Consider the following 20,270-nt stretch of genomic DNA (forward strand, 5'->3'; position numbering starts at 1 on the left):
ACTGCTGAGGGTTAATAGGATTGACAGCTTACATTTGTCAGGAAAACAACAAGTGCAGACTTGGAAAGTAGGGGGAATAGAACTCCGAAGTTAAGCGTGATCAGGCTGGGGGAGTGAGAGGATGGGTGACCGACCAGGAAGTTAGACGATTTGGAATGAGTGATCCACACTTGAGCAGTTAAGAGGGGTGATTAGAGACTAAATCATCAAATAATTCAATTCAGAAAACTGAAAATCGAAAAAAATCAAAAAAAATTCCAAAATTTTCAAAAAAAATCAAAAAAAACCTTTAGTACCGGTTGGTAACACCAACCGGTACTAATGGTCCCCCATGCCACGGCGCGAGCTCACGCCACGTGGTGGGCCTTTAGTGGCGGGAACCGGCACTGAAGGCCCTTACGAACCGGTTTTAAAGCTCTGTTTTCTACTAGTGCCTCATTTTGTTTGCAAGCTAGATAAAGCTCTATATGGGCTGAAGCAAGCTCCAAGAGCATGGTACTCCAAGTTAAGTACTCAATTGCAGAAGCTTGGGTTTGCTCCCTCCAAGGCAGACACCTCATTATTCCTTTATAAAAAAGGCAACATTACTATGTTTGTTCTTGTTTATGTTGATGACATAATTGTTGCTAGTTCCAGTTAAGATGCCACCACTTGTTTGCTTCAAGATCTCAACACCGAATTTGCTCTAAAGGATTTGCGCAATCTTCATTATTTCCTTGGTATAGAGGTAAAACAGATAAAAGATGGAATACTTCTAACACAGGAGAAATACACCACAGATATTCTCAGAAAAGTGGGGCTAGAACATTGCAAGCCTGTAAGTACACCACTCTCAACTACAGAAAAACTTACAGTTGAGGTAGGCGAAGCTCTTGGTCCTGAGGATGCCACAAAGTACAAAAGTGTTGTTGGTGCTTTGAAGTATTTGACTTTAACTCGTCCAGATATTTCTTATTCTATTCACAAAGTGTGTCAATATTTGCATGCACCCACTACATCTCATTGGACCATAGTCAAAAGAATTGTGAGGTATCTAAAATTTACAATGGGGCTTGGAATCAAAATCATTAAGTTCCCATCTATGCTTGTCAGTGCCTATTCAGATGCAGATTGGGCAGGATGTGCTGATGATAGGAGGTCTACAGGTAGATTTGCTGTATTTCTGGGGTCAAATTTGGTGTCATGGAGTGCAAGGAAACATGCTACTATCTTGAGATCCAGTACTGAAGCAGAGTACAAAGCTTTAGCTAATGCCACTGCTGAGATTATGTGGATTCAGACTCTACTTTATGAGTTAGGAATTCAGGTTCCTCAAGCTGCAAGGTTATGGTGTGATAATATTGGTGCAACCTACCTCTCAGCAAATCATGTATTCCATGCACGCACAAAACACATAGAAGTTGATTTTCACTTTGTCAGAGAGAGAGAGAGTAGCTCACAAGCTACTTGACATCAAGTTCATTCCAATAGGAGATCAACTTGCTGATGGTTTTACCAAACCGCTTACTATGAGACGGCTAGATGAATTCATGTACAATCTAAACCTAGACAAACTTTCATAGGTTTGGATTGAGGGAGGATGTTAGAGAATAGCTTAAGATAGAGATAGGTCTGGTAGTCTGTTTGAATTACTTTCTATCTCTTCTTCTGTACCTGCGTGTACATCTCTTCCTCTCTCTCTCGTGTACTTCACGGACGTATCCTTGCGATCGTCTACAACTTGTAAGCCACGGCATATTCACTATATATACAAACCACGCGGCCCGAGAGGGTTATACGCTTCCTGCAACCTTACAGTAAGCAGTGATGTCACTAGGTAGTGTACGTCAGCCATGAGCTACTATAGTCGGTTCCCTGTACTATATAGGGGCTGAAGCCTCTCTTTGGAAATCATTCCACTCCCATCAATTCAAGTAGTACTCCTTTCTCAAGTGCAGCTCCATCAGTGTATGCTTCACTAGTGTGTGTGGGCGCGCGTACTAGCCTAGAGAGCTTGAGCGCAAGTAGTACTAGCACTTAGCTCTTCAGCCGATTGACTATCAGTGTACTCGAGTGCTAGCGAGTAGTTCTAGGGTAACATTTCCATTCACAGAACCGAATTCAACTGCTGGCGTTGATAAACTGAAAAGCTTGATTACTCCAACATTAATAAGCATGATGGAAATGTACTAGATTAAAACCATATCACGACAATCTAGTTCGATCAACGATTATGTGTGGCAATACAAAATACTACAAGACTAGGTTCCAACCGACAGTTAACTAACCTTTCTTGCTGCTAGTTAGGAAAATATCAATTCTGAGAAATTAGCACTGCAGATTCTAGAGACTAAACAATACTAAAACGTGTCTAAATACGGCATCCGTATCTACAGTTCTAGACAAATGTAATACAAGTAATTCGGGAAGGAGGTGTAGATAACAGAGTAGTACTAAACTGGATTGAGTTAAGTAACTGAATCTAAACGAGTATGTGAACTTAACCATACTAGGTTATGCTCTTACAGTACTATAAACTGGCAGCGAACCGAGCATATGGAGTTGCTGCAGGAGCGACGAAGAAGGGGAAGGCGATGCTACGGAATTGCGGGCGGTGTTGCCGGCCGGGAGTTGTGGCCTTGGGCATACGGGCCGGCACTGCCCAACACGGCCTGCAGACCGAGCCAGACCGTAGACGCCGCCGCGACGCCGGATGCCTGCACAGTCTAGGGTTGAGGACAGATTGAGCCACTGGGCCATGTGGTGTGTGGGTGGATGGGTTATATTGGGCTGAATGCTTAATTAATAGCGGCCGTGTTTCCTTTTTGTCATAATATATACACACACATAAACCGCTAAAAAAATACGCACATAATCTTTTGGCAAATACTGAATAGTCATCAATTGGACGAACAATGGACGGTCAATTTTCAGGGGTTGGGGTTTTTCATGAATTGGTACACGCAATGTGGAGCACTGTGCAGAGGGAAATAGTTTATTTGAGACACAAGGGAAGAGGGGAGCGGGGAAACTATAGGAGAATGCTTTCCTCGTGCAATTAGGCCGACCAATTTGAAATGGGCTAGACGCATGCGGCACTTGAAAATTTGTTCTCTGAAATAGAGATTTTTGTTCTTACTCAGGGACTCCATCATACTGAACATCAAGCGGGACATATATCACCGGTGCATGTTACTCTTTGAATTCTGCACACGAGTGAAAATTGAAGGAAATGTGTGCTACCATATTGTGTTTCCATTTTTTGCGGAACCGGAATACAAAAAACCGGGAAACAAATACCGAAATGTAAGTGAATAGGTTGCTCATCACCATCTAGTCTGGAACCTCAAAACTATCAACTGGTGTATTGTTCTTGTGTATTTGTAGCTAGTTAGCTTTAGGCATGTACTAGCACGTAAAAGAGGGCTTTAGGCTTGATCAAGAGATAGATATGTTTGTGCCAAGCAGGGGCCTCCGTCAGGGGGACCCGTTATCACCTTATTTGTTTCTCTTATGTGCAGAAGGGCTTTCAAGTGATCTAGCTCAACAAGAGGAGGTTTGTGGCATAGAGGGTGTTCGGGTGTGCAGAAATGCACCATCAGTATCTCATTTATTATTCGCTGATGATTCCTTATACTCATGAAGGCAGATATGATTAATGCAACCTCGTTGAGATCAGTGCTTGATGCTTATTGTGCTAATTCAGGCCAGCTTATTAGTGAAGCCAAATGCAGTATTTTTTTCAGTCCAAATGTTGATGTGGAAATAAAAGCCCAGATGTGTACTGAACTTAATATCCACACTGAAGCAATTTCTGAAAAGTACCTGGGCCTACCCTCTATGGTGAGGCTGGATAAAAGTGATAGTTTTGTTTATTTGCTTGAAAGGATCATCGAAAGATTGAAGGGATGGAAGGAGAAGCTACTTTCCATAGGGGCGAAAGAAATTCTCTTGAAGGCAGTAATTCAGTCCATTCTAGTGTTTGCCATGGCTGTTTTTAAGATCCCCAAAAAATTATGCAAAGAGATGAATGATGCTATGTCTGCCTTTTGGTGGGGAGATTCTGAGGATCAAAAGAAGATGCATTGGTTTTCTTGGTGGAGAATGTGTGTTCCAAAAAAGTTGGGTGGCACGGGATTTCGAGATCTATTTTCATTTAACATGGCTATGCTCTCAAAACAGACATGGAGATTGCTAAATAATCCCGACTCACTTTGTGCTCAAGTCTTGAGAGCGAAATATTATCCTGATGGGAAATTATTGAATGCAGGTCCAAAAAAAGGCTCTTCCTACAGCTGGCAGAGCATTTTTGCAGGACTACAAACTTTTAAGCGTGGACACATTTGGAGAGTTGGCTTAGGAGAAAAAAATTAACATTTGGGAGGACCATTGGATCCCAAATAGTCATTCCAGGAAAGTTTTTACCAGGAGGGGAAACTGTATTTTGCGTACTGTTGATGAGTTGATTGATCAACATAATGGTAGCTGGGACAAACAACTTATCAGAGATATTTTCATACCCATTGATGCGAACAATATTCTTGCAATCCCGTTGAGTCCACATCTACAGGAAGATTTTGTGGCATGGCATAAGACAAAAAACTTTTTGTTCTCTGTCCGTTCTGCCTATCACATTGAATGGGATCATCAGTTCGGCGCATGAACTAGAAGAGAAGATGGGCAAGGCTCTGCTGAACCGAACCCGGTGTGGGACATTTTATGGAAGCTGAAAATTCCAAGTAAGATTAAGGTGTTTATATGGAAGGCTCTGCATGGTATAGTTCCAGGCATGGTGATTCTTGCTTCGCGACACATACCCGTCTCACCACAGTGCCCTATTTGTCGGTCGGGTCCGGAGAATATTCGGCACTTGTTATTTACATGCACTCATGCACGGAAGGTTTGGTCTGCGCTCGGGCTCCTGGATATCATTGATGATGCACTGATTGCAGACATGTCAGGATCAGTAATACTTGAGCATATTATTTGCAACCCAAACAGGAAGTCGCCGGTCCTGGGTATGTTAGGATTGCAAGAGTCAGTAGCCGTTGCGTGTTGGTATGTATGGTGGCAAAGGAGGGAAGTAGTGAAGGGCGAAACTGTAGCAGAACCCCCCCGGGCGGCCTTTGTGATTCAGGCTCTAACATCAAATTTTGGAGTTGTTTCCCATTCCAGTAAACCACATGAAATAACGTGGGAAAATCCAAGCCGAGGATGTTATAAATTAAATACAGATGCTGCTTTCCGCCAAGATGGTTCAGGTGCATTTGGGGTCATCATACGTAATAGTGCAGGTGAGGCTGTAGCAGGAGCTGCAAGTCCTTTTCATACGGCCTTTGATATTGCCTCGGCGGAGGCCCTTGCACTGCTAAAAGGAGTAGAATTAGTTGAGAAGTTGGGCTGCACCCATATCACATGTGAGTCCGATTCATTGGAGCTCATTCAGGCATGCAATGGGGAGCTGGAGATCTATGGTCCTTATTCTGCGACTTTAGCTGACTGCTCTGCGAGAGCCAAGATGATTGATGGAGTTTCTTTCTCCCACTGCCCTGGGGAAGCCAATCGAGTTGCTCACCTTCTGGCGAAGCACTCTTATGATACTCAGTCTGCATTTGATTGGGATGGAGATCCACCCAATTTCATTCTTCCTTATGTAATAAATGATGTAACTCTTTTGACTGTGAAATAAAACACCAATAGGCTTTCCCTTCAAAAAAAAGAGGACTTTAGGCTAGATCAGTACATATGGTTATTCTACTATGCTTTAGGGGCTATTTTGTGCTCCCAAGGTTCGTGGATATGTGGTGCAACCATGTTCCAAAGCCATGGGACGAGAAAATCTATGTGCTCGCATGGCTTGAGGTGCTACGATGATCTTTCAATGGGAGTATATGCAAAAACCGAATGTTCCTGGCCTCAAAGTTCTTTGAAACATTTAGGTCAAAATTCTAGTTATCTAGTATAGCATGTTATAAATGTTTCCTCCAAGTTCAACCCATGTCCAAGAAATATAAAAACAATGCTTGGAGAGCCCATTCTCTACTACCATTCATTCGTATCTGAGTTTTCACCTTTTTGTTTCTCAATATGTACTTGACAAGAGCGGCAAAAATTTGTTTTACCTTTCCACTTTTCTCAATATGCTTCATCGACATTACTTGTGAGTGTTCTATGATGCATTGGGCACTAGTAACTATGGGTATGCCGTCATCATCAAAGACCACATCAAAAATCTAAAGGTCTTCAGCCTTAGTGATGCTGCACAATTGGCCTCCAAGGAATGCAATATCAATGATGCATACGAAGATGGCCATCATCATCAAAGATGGTCTTCACCCTTCCTGGCTCTGACCAAGACCAACGGGTAATTCCGACGGTTGGAGGTCATGAGAGCGACAGCGTCATCGGGGCTTGATCGCATCAACACCTTGTTGACCAAATAAGTCTATAACACATGGCCGAAGATGGTGTCCATCTCAGGAAACGACCCAGTTGTACCGGTGAAAGGATTATGCAAGAGACATCTATGCTTTTTATCGGCATCGACACAGTCGAGGACGGGCCAGCTACCGGTAGAGCCACACATTTTGCTTTCTTGGGGAAGCTAGCGGAGCGAGTTGATTGTGCCGAGCCGCCCTGGAAGGATTTGAGGCAGCACCCGTCGGGGACGACCCACAGTGGTTGGTGCCATGCTGGGGAGGCATGGTGGCGCACCGCCGATCGCCAGGAGGAGCAAACGGCTCGGAAGTTGGCACAATCTGCGGCGGTCGGGACGTGGGTCACGACAGCCGATGAGAATGAGATTCGACGGGAGCTCGGGCCATAGCATGAGTGGTACGCTCGCCATGTTTATGCATGTCTAGTTTTTTTTGCATCGAAGTGGGACCTTTATTAAGAAATTAACATTTGGTTACAATCCGTCCGTAGGCACGAAATAGGAAACTCGGGGCTTAGATCAAGCCAGCTCTCAGTTCCAGCAAGCTAAACGAGAGCACAGGTGAGCAGGAACATTAGCATCCCTACTGACATGATTAAGTAAGAGAGAGGGGAAGCTGGCACCAATATCATCTAATTCCTTCAAGATAGGCGCTGCAACTGACCAAGTGTTGCTGCGTGATTGCCATAGACTACCTAGCTCTAACCAGCCAGTCTCCAATATCACATGTGAGAAACCTGAAAGTTGCCTTGAAAATCCGCATATTCCTCTGGCAATGGGTTCGAGGCCGACTGCCTTCGGGCATGGAGATGCGTAAGCGTAATGGCCCTGGGGACGGCCTTTGTCTCATTTGCATGGTACCGGAAGACTGCAACCACATCTTCTTCCGGTGCCTGGCAGCGTAGTTCCTCTGGAACTGCTTCCGGGAGGTTGTTGGTGGCGGTTGGTGCCACGACAACCTTCCGGACTTGTTCGGGGAGATCCTTAGGCTCCCCAGTCCTAGATGTGGCCCCACCTGGGTGGCTATGGGTACCCTAGCATGGACCCTCTGGTGCATCCGCAATAAACTAGTCATCGAACGCGTGATTCCTTGCCGTGTGACTGATGCAATCTACAAAATGTGTGGCTTCTTACAGCTATAGAGACCGCTTAGCAAGCGGCGCAATCGGGACGTCATCGACAACATCATCACGGGTCTCCGCTCCTTGGCTGCAGCATTAGCTCCACCACCGCCGCCACCCCCTCCTGAGCCGGATTAGTTTTTTTTCTCTTTGTTTGGGGCTTGTCTTGCTGTGCCCCCAGCGATGATTTGAGACTACTTTGAACTGACTTGTTGGATTCTTGGTGTTGTTGCCAGGGGCGGAGCCAGGGGGGCGAGGGGGCCCAGACCCCCCAATCACTCGGCCACCCCCATCGATTTTCAGGAGGGGGGGGGGGGATGTAGAAGCCAAACACACAAAGGCTTGGGCCCGTTAGATGGAAAGGTTATTTCTGGATCGGATCCACCTGCGCCTACTCGCTCGTTGCTCGACTACCCGCCGTCGCAACCCTAAAAAAAGGCTACCAGCCGCCGTCCCCGTGCACTAGGGCATCACCAGCATCTGGCAGGGATGTGTGTGTTCGTCGATCGCCCCCGTGTGCTAAGGCATCGCCAGCATCCGATAGTGATGGGTGTGTTCGTCAGCCATCACACCTCGATGATATCCATGTGTCAGGCGCTGAAATTTAACTATCAGAACAACATTATAGGACTAGCTCTGGATCTAAGGTAATCGTATTACGTTTCATGCCTGGGATATCACATGTTATTACTATTACTAGATCGGTATAAAACTGCTGGACGCTAGATACTGTTTGTCTGGTCAGTTATAAATTACATATTGGCTATATACGTAATCCCCAACTAATATTCCAATATATTTAGCATACAAACTGCCGACCAAATATTCTGGCGCAAGTAGAAATTACACAACAAGCTAGTAGAATCCAAAGTACGCCATATGAGATTCAGCATTTCTTCCATGTGTTTTTTTTTGTGTTAGTGCTACAACCAAACTACTAAAAATCTACATACCTAAAAGTACTTGACGTACAATTTTTTTCCGGTAGTGATAATTGAATTAAAAAAAATTTGACCCCCCCCCCCCCCCCCCCCCCCGCTCAAATCCTGGCTCCACCCCTGGCTGTTGGTTTATAGCGGGCGTTAACCCTTTTTCGTACAAACCTCAAAGTTGAGCAAATATTATTCCTTCCCGGAAGGCTAGAAGTTCAGCTTTGAATGGGTCGGTCATGCCGTGTAAAGATCCATGCTCTGAGAAAGGCGTTGATTAATACTAGACATAGGATTCGACAGTTGCATTATACCAGGTGGACACGATATGACTGTACATATAGAAGCGCGCCATGAGGAGAGAGTTCTGGTCCGTATCCGAAAAGAATATGTAGATTCTTGGAATTTGATCCAGTGTGTTCCAAACAGGAGTTCTTTGTTGATGTAAAATGTGATGCCTAGTCTCTTCCATCAGATCGGTCTTTTGGTTACATTGGCTAGAGCATGCACTTCTACATGCTATCAGAGCCAAGAGGTCTCGAGTTCAAGACCCGGCTGGCGCAATTAAATTGCAGCCCAATTTCGATCCACGTTTAGGCTTGAGGAAGCCACACGTGAGGGGGGTGTTGACGTAAAATATGCTGCCTAGTCTCTTCCATCAGATCGGTCTTTTCGTTGCATTGGCTAGAGCATGCACTTCTACATTCTTCTGCCTTCTGGACCCAAAGCATAGGATGCACGCAACACACACATACAACTAAAGCCCAGCTCCATCTATATATATTGGCCCAGTACCGGCACATAATTCCTTGCAGCTCAATCACTCAACAGAGGAAAGGGTTCTAAAGAAGACAAGATCATTGGCAGGACGAGTGTGCAAGCCGCGACAGATGACGTCGACTTCGTCGTGGTCTGAACTCCCACCGGAACTCCTCGGCCTCATCACCAGCATGATCCCTAGCACAGTCCATCTTGCATGTTGTCGAGCCTTCTGCCGGTCGTGGCGCTTGGCTCTGCATCGTTAAGGTACTCCGGTGTGCCAGCAGCCATGGGTCCTCCAATTGGAAGGGTATGTTTTTGCTTCATTCGATCACGCAACTGGTATCGCATCCCCTCCATCCCCCATAATGCGGCCTGCGTCGGCTCTTCTAATGGCTGGCTCGCCATGAATTGCACCTGTGCCAAGATGAAACACACCTATCTCTTGCACAACCCCTTTTTTAGAAAAACCGTAAGACTCCTTGAGCTTGATGACACCATCGGCAATGCCCTGAATTGGTTTCAGATGCGCAAGGTGCTCGTACGGTCGACTCGGATGACCTTGTCGTCTTCATGACCAACAACACAAACTGCCCCATCATTTTCATCCGCCCAGGAAAGGATGTTTGGTTGCCCAAGCCAAATTGTACTACCTTCACGCACATCGTCGATATTGCATTCCTTGGAGACATATTTCACGGAATCATTCGGTGGGAGGACCTCTTCTCCTTTCATGTTGACTTCGACGGCAATGGAGTACCCATAGTCATCAATATCAAGTGCATCATACAAAATCCAATGGGCGGTGATAATTCCAGTGTGCGGAGCGACGACAAAGATGAGGAGACAACTAGTGACGAAAATGTGGGCGCGGAGGAGGACAAGGATGATTACAAGGTGCTTAAGCAAGAGGCTTAAACAAGAGGACGAAGAGGCTGGTGATGATTATGCACTTAAAGAAGAGGGTGACAAAATTACCGATGACATCGAGTATATATGGGAAGAAGTGGATGGTCGTCCGGCAGCTAATGCTATACCATTCCCGCCATCAGGTACTTGTTGAATCATGTGGGAAGTTACTAATGGTGAGACGACAACTAGTGCAATAACATTCACGCGGTTTCAGTTTCACCCGCAGAGTGGACGTATTCAAGGCAGATGTTATCACAGGCATGTGGGTGCCGATGACGGCTAGTCTAAACGGCCATGCGATTTTCATTAGCAAACTCTTTTCCATGTCCATTTCGGCTTGTTGGGAGACGATAAAAGAGGATGATATTGTGTTCGATGACACAGGCGAGGTGTTCAACCTGAGGTCCGAGAGCATTAGCGCATCAAAGGATCATGTCTTCGATATATATTCCTTGACATGGATCTTTTCCCCAGAGTTAGTAGTCTGAAGCAGCTGTTTTCTTTTGGTTATTCTATTCTACTTACGTATCTCTATACCAATATCTTTATCTTTATCTTTACCTAATATTAAAGGGAGGATTATTTCTCCACTTTTTTTGTCCATGATGGGACCACAAGTTTTTCGTCCGTGTCCGGTCCCTATATGTCGCTACGTAAGTGCTACCTGTATTGGCTCGTCCGGGAAAAAGAAAAATTCTGAACCAGAAAAAACAAATGCGAAAGGCAGGATTTGATCTCTGGAATACTGGGTTGATACACAAGGGGCTAACCAGCTCAGCTATGCTGCTATTTGTGTTTAAATTAAGGGTCTAACTCTTTTAATACAGGAGTGGGTATGTGGAAATAAGGTTTCACTGCAATGAGGCCGGTCCAACTAATCGACCACCTGGCCTCAGCCCGTTTAACAACGCAGCCGCATTAAATCGATTATCTGGCCTGAAATTATTAAATAGTCCCATCTTTTTTGCGGGGATTAAATAGGTCCCATCTTGTTTTCTTATATTCAATCCATCCAATTTATATCACTCTTTCAAGTTCCTAGGTATCAATGAAGTGTCCTGCGAATCATTAAGGGAGAATGACAAGGGATGAGGAATGGAATGGAAAAATCTTTGGCCCAGCCACGTGATGGAACGATTCGGAAGGCGGCCATTTGGTCGGTAAATACCACTGCCGTTATTTGGTAGTCTTTACGAGATAGACGATTTTGTGACTGCTACAAGGATTGGTGGCATGTGGACATCCATGTTTATGTAGTTTCTTCAAAATTGTAGCCATCATATTTTATTATGTTTTTTATTATTTATCGGGTCCAAACTGTTACTTTCTTAGGTCGATCTATTCATTATTCTGATCCGTGCTTGACTCTTTCAATTGAAGTGCACTAAAGTGGATGTACTAGCTATGTGGTTTGTATTCCACTAATGTGTATTTGAATCACTGAAGCCCTGTTTGGAATCACTCCGCCCCGCTCCACTCCGCGGAGTTGTGGAGCTGGGCTTTAGCCGCTCTGTGAAAACGAGCTACAGCCTGCTCCACTCCGGGAGCGGAGTTGAGGGAGTGGAGTGGAACCGAACAGGCACTGAATATATTTAACTATAACAATCTTTTTGCGGGGAGGTATGAGGAAGACATGCATGAAAAAAGTGATTGATTAAATGGTCTATATTGTTTTTCTCACTAATTTGTTTTTTGTTTATTTAAATCCTTCATTTTTACAAGAGAATTAAATAGATGTTTCACTTGATTTTATGTGTTATTATTGGGCTAGGGCCATATGATATTTTATGTAGTTTTCTTATAAAGAATGCTCTTATATTTTTTTTTTCTTTGTGTTAGCAGCAAGCCATGCCTATGGTGTGTGCTGCGTCCGAGTCTTGTGGCCGTTGGACGCCAGCAGCATTGAGCGCATCGTGTGTGCGTGTGTGTGGCGCATGGGCCTGTCCATGTGGTTGAACGTGTGTGTGTGGAGGTAGCCGTTGGCGCGCGGGGAGGGAGTACGTTGAGCTAGTCCATCGCAGGCTTGCCGCGCCTGGACGTGTGCGTGCATGTCGGGGTGGGCGCGGTAGGAGCGGGCTGGACGGGTGCTCAACTTGGGCAGGGACGTGGGTGCGTGCCCAGTGCGTCCCTGGGATATAAGACTCCCCGTGTAATGGTGTTGCCAAGTGTGGAGTGGTGCTCAAGTTCGAGCTTGAGGGAAACGGCCGTCGTTGCGGCCGCGGCGTTCGTGCGCCGGCAAAGTCCACTGTCCACCTGTGTCTTTTTCTTCCTTCTTCTACCTCGGTTCGCATCACAGAGCGAGAGAGAGCGAAAGGTGGCCGAGAGCTAGGGCTAGACGGCAACAACAATTGGTATATAGAGCCAAGTTCGAGGGGCGGCCTTGGTCCGCGACGCGCGCGGTGCGCGGCGGACATGAAGGTCTTGGCAACGGCGCGTGGCGAGCGCGTGGCGTCGGCAACGCGCGGCGAGTCCACGGCGATGTGGCGTGATGCCGTGCGCACGACGAGCAGCGGCGGTCGCGGAGACGAGGAGGTCGCGGAGGACCTGCGTGGTGCTGCAGAGGCCGCGGCGGCTCGGCGCAACAACCGTGGAGGCGCTGCGCTGCGGTTGAGGCTAAAGCGGTGCAGGGCAATAAACCATGGCGACGAGCTTGTCGCGTCAGGCGCGTGTATGGGCGCGCGCCGGGCGCGCTGGGTACGTCGGGTCCACGGCGGGTCGTGCGTGATCGTGTGCATGAGCCGGGGCGTGCAGGGCGTGGCTCGGCTCGGAGAAGACGAAGCTCCTGGGCATGCTGGATCGGCTGCGTTGATCGCGTTGGTGCGTGATCAAGGCCGCGAGCTGGGGGCGTGTGGAGCACGGGGTCGATCACCGAGGACGTGACCGCGTCACCGCACTGGAGACGGCCGCGTCGTTCGCGTTCGAGCGCGACGGGTGCGCTGGCTAGGGAGTGCGGGGCATGCTGATCATGGTGGAGTGCAACGTCAAGCGTCGACGAGGCCGTAGGAGCGGCCATGGCGCGACATCGATGACGAGCCTAACATGTGCAAGGTCATGGCTTGGGGCGTGACTGTTAGCAGCAAGCCATGCCTATGGTGTGTGCTGCGTCCGAGTCTTGTGGCCGTTGGACGCCAGCAGCGTTGAGCGCATCGTGTGTACGTGTGTGTGGCGCATGGGCCTGTCCATGTGGCTGAACGGGTGTGTGTGGAGGTAGCCGTTGGCGCGCGGGGAGGGAGTGCGTTGAGCTAGTCCATCTCGGGCTCGCCGCGTCCGGACGTGTGCGTGCATGTCGGGGTGGGCGCGGTAGGAGCGGGCTGGACGGGTGCTCAACGTGGGCAGAGACGTGGGTGCGTGCCGAGTGCGTCCCTGGGATATAAGACTCCCCGTGTAATGGTGTTGCCAAGTGTGGAGTGGTGCTCAAGTTCGAGCTTGAGGGAAACGGCCGTCGTTGCGGCCGCGGCGTTCGTGCGCCGGCAAAGTCCACTGTCCACCTGTGTCTTTTTCTTCCTTCTTTTACCTAGGTTCGCATCACAGAGCGAGAGAGAGCGAGAGGTGGGCGAGAGCTAGGGCTGGACGACAACAACACTTTCCACCGTCACTCTGAATATTTGGATGTACTGAATAATACGTGTTTCAATTCCAAACTTTTTGTCTCAGTGGTAACAGCTAATCAAACTTTTGCTAGCTTTAAGAATAATTATATTATTATTCATAGCTGACATAATTTGCATTGTTCACTCTAACAAAAAAGTTAGGTAGATATTTTATCAGATGTATTCTGCTCTTTAAGACGAGGCTGGGTATATGGGGATAACGTTTTCCATTGCAACACACCGTAAGGTCTTTCGAAAGCAGCGTGCTAGAGTCTGATGACCAAGCTCATTGCCTTGAGATTGTCATGTTTGTTGTCATGTTTGTCGTGAGGTGGACAATGTGACCATGGTGGCGAAGAGAGTGGTAACATGGATAGGTCACTTGGAGCGTGCGAGGATTTTCTCTTCTCCCGTTGCAACGCATGGGCATATGTGCTAGTATGACTAAACAACACAAGTCATGGTCATAAGAAAATGGTATATCTTCTGTAATGATTCGTGCGAGGGTTTGTTTGTTCCTTTGGATATAAGTTTTTCTTTTCATAATACAGTATTCAAATACCACCGTATTTAGATATACCAAGAAGCGTTTAACACTTCTAGTACCGAAATAGCACAATAGCCTCCACCCACACAATTTCATGGGCAATATCTTCAATCGATTTAAAAGTTTTATTTTGTGAAGACTCTTTTTGAGTATATATTTTGAAGACTCTTATAACCACGTAAAAAACATGCATATTGTAAACTACAGAAAAGACAATAACCGCGTCAGGTATAACAAAAGACAACACTTTCGAATTTTAACCAGCATGGGCATGATCCCCGGCATAGGCATGGTCCCAAGCACCGTCGATCTCACGCACTGTCGAGCCATCTGTCACTTGTGGCATCGTACACTGCATAGTCAAGGTCCGCTGAAGTGCTAGCTGCCGTGTGTCCTTGACTAGGAATGGAACATTATTGCTCCATTTGACCGCAACCGCTATTGGCACCGCATCTCACCCATAATGCGCATTGTGTTGGGTCTGCCAATGGCTGGCTCGCCCTTAACTGCACTGCCAAGAAGAGACACACTTATCTCCAGCTCGACCCTTTCTCCATAACCACCGTGTGGCTGCTTGAGCTTGACTCCGTCATTGGCAATGTCCCAGAGTGGTTTCAAATCCGAAGGTGCTCATATGATCGACTTCGAATGACCTTGTCGTCTTCATTACGAATGACGCAAACTGCCCCATCATAATCATCCACCCATGGAAGGGTGTCTGGTGGCCCGAGCTATATTTTGCTACCTTCACCTCGCATTGTTGATATTACATTCCTTGGAGACATAATTTATGGAATCAATCGGGATGAGGACCTGTTCTCCTTACAAGTCGATTACAATGGCAGTCACCAATATCAAGCGCATCACTCAAAATCCAATGGACGATGATAATTCTAGTGTGCGCAGTGATGACGATTCCGAAGTGTCGATCAAGTGGACGATGATAATTCTAGTGTGTGCAGCTATGATGATTCCGACGTGTGGAGTGACAACGAAGAGGAGGTGGACGGTAATGATGAAAATGGGAGTGAGGATAAGGAGAATGGCAAGGCACTTAAACAAGAGGGCGATGCTGATTCTAGTGTATGGTGTGACGATGACGATGAGGAAGCGGCAAATGATGAAAATGTAGGTGAGGACGAGGAAAATGACGAGGCGCTTAAACAAGAGGACAAAGAGGCGATGGTAATTCCAATGTGTATAGTTACAAGAAAGATGAGGAGGCAAAAAATGATGAAAATCATGTGGTTGAGGAAAACAACCATGATGAGGCGCTTAAAAAAGAGGGTGAAGAGGCTGATGGTTGTTATACACTTCCAGAAGAGAGTTGCATGATTAATAATGGCATCGAGTATATATCGGGGGGAAGAAGACGATCATCATCTCACCGCCATCAGGTACTTTGTTGAATCGCATGGGAGGTTACTCATGGTGGGGTGGCAAATAGTGCAATATCCTTCAAGCCGTCTCGGCATCACCCGCAAGGTAGACGTATTCAAGGCAGATGTCCGCACAAGCATGTGGGTGCCTATGACGGGTGGTCTAGATGGCGATGGGATTTTCATTAGAAAGCCCTTTTGAAAGTCTGTTTCGGCTGGTTGGGAGTAGATAAACAGGGTGATAGTTTTCGTCGACTCGGGCAAGATGTTCAACTTGAGATCCCAAAGTATGAATGAGTCAAACCAGCAAACATTCGATATATATGTGTGTTAACATGGATCTTTCCCCCCGAGCTAGTGTTCTGAACCACATGTTTTTCTTTGTTTTTTTCTGGTTTAGTTTTGTAAACATTCATTCCAACCTGAAACCAATGTAAGCCAATCTGATGAATGCTTTGATTTCCAATACTAGACTGGTTCAGGCATGAGCTACTCCGGTCTCATTATCATGCTGCATCACATGCAGAATGTACAATACGAAGGTACAACTTGATGTCTGTGATTCTCATCTTATTGATACAACATGAAGGTGCCTTCCCAAATGTGATCGCTTCTTATGGACACAGAACACAGGGACAAAACAGCAGAGTTGAACTGACGTTGTTGAGGAATGGCAGCACGGAAAGCACATTAAGTACACCCACCGAATGTTCAACAAAACGCACTAAGTCTACCTGACAATTTGCCCTTTAAGGTTTCTGTATACCTAGGCCGCAAGTGCCTGTCTTGCTGAAGCCTCCGTACCCAACAGTTGACACCACCTTCAACTGTTTCCCCTCCTGGTCGGTCGCCAACTCAATGAGTTCATCTATTTTAGCATCAATACCCACAAGATCAACAGCCTCGGCATAAAGTGGAGGCATTCGATCGAGGGTCAATGGTTATCGTTGATTCCCCAGATATGGCTGCATCATCCCACTGCAACCTCTTCTGTCGCTTGCTTGTCTCGGCAATTCCAATTCTTTTCACCTTACCGATGATGTCATGGATAAAGCCCATGATTCCAGAGAGCCCGCGGACAATTCCAAAAAAATTCACCTTACGATTATGTTGTGGATAGAGCCCATGATTCCACCTACTTTATCCGGCTCGTGGTCGAGCTTGTGCATGTAGTTATCGACGCAGTCCTGATTTCATAGGCCATCTCTCTCACCTGGTCCCTCCATTCCTTGGTCTGATCGTTAGATCCTCCCTGTCAGCCAACTTCTTGAGAAAAGCATTGATGCTGCTCAGCTCGAGTTTCAGTGAGCCGATTTTGATCTTCACGGCTTTCTGCGGCTTGTACTCCTCACTCATCAGTTCCGTGAGCTTCGTGAGGAGGGATTCATCACCCCAGTGACAGTGCTCACCATAATTCCTTCCATCAGATCTGGGTGCTGGAGCCTCAGAATCTCAGTGTAGATGTTGCCTTCGTGAGCATGTTAAGATCAATGGAGCCAAGTAAAAGCTGCTGCTACAAAGAGCAGAGTGTGTTCAGATCTCTGATTTAGGACTGTAAATAGAACAACCAGATGTACCCAATTCAAATTTCATGGCATTTTGCCTCCTACATAATTTGAGACGATTTAGCTCTGTCGTGTGTGACCACGAGGGTGCTTTGTTTGGCAAGCAGGCAGAGATGTTTTTTCACCTGATCACATTATTTCTTTCCTATAACCACATATTTGTCCCACAGCATTGCATTGGTAAACATGGAAATACTGATTGCAAGACCACAAGCGGATAGCGTTTTATATGGAAAACTTCCTCGAGTGTTTCATAAGAAAAACACATGCTGGTGGCACATTAAATACTCCCACAAAATGTCCTCGACAACACACACTACCACCACCTGATGATTTGTATTAGATGCACACATATAACCACCAGCTAGTTGTAGGTGGTACATTCGCATGAACTCAGCAGCAAATTACATCGTCAAAGTGATGGGGCAGCATGCTTATCAAAATGAAACAATGACCTTGGCCCTGGCAGACACTCTCGGCAGAGCTAATAGCTTGGCAAGAACCATGATGCAGTCTGTTTCGCCCTTCCATTCTATCTTCACTTCTTCCAGAGCAGGTGCCCAACTCAGTAACTTTGCCACGAAATCGACTTCGTTGTCAAGACCCCGGAAGCATCCAACACTGGCCGTCACGAGATGGTCCATTTGCATTTGCAGCGTATGCTCTAGAATCCTCGCCTGACACTGATCCCATGTGCTTGAAGGGTAACTCTGCAAAAAAAAAATCACAACTCATTAGGCGTTGCAAATACAACAAACATGGAGTGCGTGATTGAGGGAGGGAGAGGATTTACTAGCATACGTACCCACACCGCAAGCTTCTTCAAGTTAGGGGCATTCTGAAATAATGAATAAGCAGCAAAGACTTGCCTCCGGTCCCAAAAGCATATATTAAGATAAATATTCTCGAGGCGTGTAAACACAGTAGGGAGCTTTGTAAGTATACGCCCTTTTGATAGATACTGAACAAGGGGGAAATGGCAACACAGATTAGTCAGCAGGCAGAAGAAGACATAGCAATGCTGGAGGAAATAATAGCTCACCTTCATGAAACTACCAGTGATTCCAAGTATTTTGATCTCACTTAGGCTTCCCAATGACTTCTTGATATGGTTTTCCTTGTCATGTGCAATTGGAACAGATTGATATGCTTTAGCTTGGTGATCTAGATAAAGGATGGCCACCTTCAGATTAGGGGCCTCCAAATTAATGTCTTCAAAGTCCCCATAAACACTAAGATATTCTAGCTTAGGAGCGTGAATGTTTAGTTGGTTGATGCCCTCAAAAGTAGTTAATATCAAATCAGTAAGTACGGGGCAGAATGAGATCAGATTTTGGATATCCCTGTCTGTGGATGAGAAATTGTTTAGGCTCAGGTAAGTTAGGCTCTTGAAGCCTTGGAATGCCCGGGGCAAGCTGATGATGCAGTTTTCCAGTTGCAGAAACTTCAAATCACCGATGGAAAAGACGCGTGAGGAAATCTTATACCTTGGCCCTGAGTTCAACTTGATTGTAACTGACCTTGGTGATCTCCTTGACAGCATGAGCATCCACCTAGCGAACTCATCGTGGTAACTTTTTTCACCTGATATATCAAACTCTTCTATGGTTCCCTTGTGGAGTGCTAGCACCATATCGACCAACTTAACAAACCTGGTTCGCGTAAAATTTCTATCACGCAAAGATATTTTTGGCATATTTGTCCATGCATCCCTCCATGTACTCGATAAGGTGCTAGTCCTAACAGCTTCTCTGACATTCAAACGGGAGAGGATGTTGCCTTTTATCTTTGGGGGTAGACTGCTTAGTCTGTCTGAACTCAGAACAGATGTAGCTTCTGCCTTGGTCTTTTTGCAGCCCATTGCTTCAGAATCCAGATTAAACTGTTGTAACATTTCCAAAAGACGGGGAGCCTAAATTAGCATGGATTCTACCACATATCACTACATGTAGAAATTAAATTGTGCACTGCATAGTTGCTTGTTCATGGCAAAACAAAGAATAAGCAACAGCTGAAAGATGAGAGTTTTAGGAAACAAGTAAGCCGGCATGTTTCTATTACCAGAACTGAACTCGACTACTGGTGTTGATAGGCTGAAAAGCTTGATTACTCCAACATTAAAGATAAGCATGATGAGGATGCAATAACTTATAGTCATGGTTACTGAGTTACGACTGTCCTAATTTGATCAACGATTATGTCTGGCATACTATGCACTATACTAAGGTCCAACTGACAATTAAAGTATTTTCTTACCAAATCAACATGCTAGCTAGGAAAAGATTTATTCTACAAAATTGTCACTTTAGATGTTAGAGATAGAAAAAACAATTTAAGCAACAAATCTTAACAAGCATGTGAACAAGCAGTACAACTAATTGTACAATAGATGTAGCACATGTTTGGGCATAGATTCATGCAACTGATAAAAAAATTGTTCGACTCTGAAATAGGAAACCAAATCAACTTACTCCTATGTTGCTTTTTGGTGTTCGATGTGGGTCGACGACGCTCGCGCTCAGTTGCTGCAGGCGCGATGGATAACGGGAGGAGACGGCGACGCTCGCCTGGTGCGGCCTTGGAGGCCGCCAAGCACGGTCTGCCGCCAAGACAGGGCGCTGAGGACAGAGGGGCGAGGACGTTGCCGCGGCGCCGGGACGGATGCCTACGCAGGCGCGCCGCCGGGCATTTCTGCCATGCCGTGGTTAGGGTTCGGATTTCCCCTTTTTTTCCTTTTGTAGGATAGGGTTCCAATTTCGTGTGACTTGAGAATTGGGCTTGAGGGGAGACTGGGCTACTGGGCCATGTATCCTATTGCAAGAAAAGCGCTCTCAGAGCTCAGGCACTGGTGGCCGTCGGATCGATTCCTTGATGCGATTCCATCGATTCGATCTTGCTCCCGGACGATCTGCGCCGTCGGATCGAAGCCTCGCCCCTGTATTCTTGCTCACTCTATTCTTGCTCACTCAGCTGGTTTCGATCACTCGCTGACATGTGGGGTAACTCGCTTGCGGGCCGTCTTTGTCAGTGACCGTGTCTGGCAATGTGTTCTA

General features: G+C 46.3%; 1 protein-coding gene across 1 annotated transcript; it reads right to left on the minus strand.

The window, feature by feature from the left end:
• Positions 1–17,444: 17,444 nt before the first annotated feature.
• LOC123059575 (F-box/FBD/LRR-repeat protein At1g13570-like) lies at positions 17,445–19,907 on the minus strand. The gene is made up of 4 exons (XM_044482114.1): positions 19,689–19,907; positions 18,260–19,099; positions 18,023–18,178; positions 17,445–17,927 (listed from the first exon to the last, which is right to left on the minus strand). The coding sequence occupies exons 2-4, from the start codon at positions 19,076–19,078 to the stop codon at positions 17,655–17,657; spliced, it is 1,248 nt and encodes a 415-aa protein (XP_044338049.1). The 5' UTR covers positions 19,079–19,099; positions 19,689–19,907; the 3' UTR covers positions 17,445–17,654.
• Positions 19,908–20,270: the final 363 nt, after the last annotated feature.

Source organism: Triticum aestivum, chromosome 3A, assembly GCF_018294505.1.
Source record: "Triticum aestivum cultivar Chinese Spring chromosome 3A, IWGSC CS RefSeq v2.1, whole genome shotgun sequence".
Taxonomy (NCBI): domain Eukaryota; kingdom Viridiplantae; phylum Streptophyta; class Magnoliopsida; order Poales; family Poaceae; genus Triticum; species Triticum aestivum.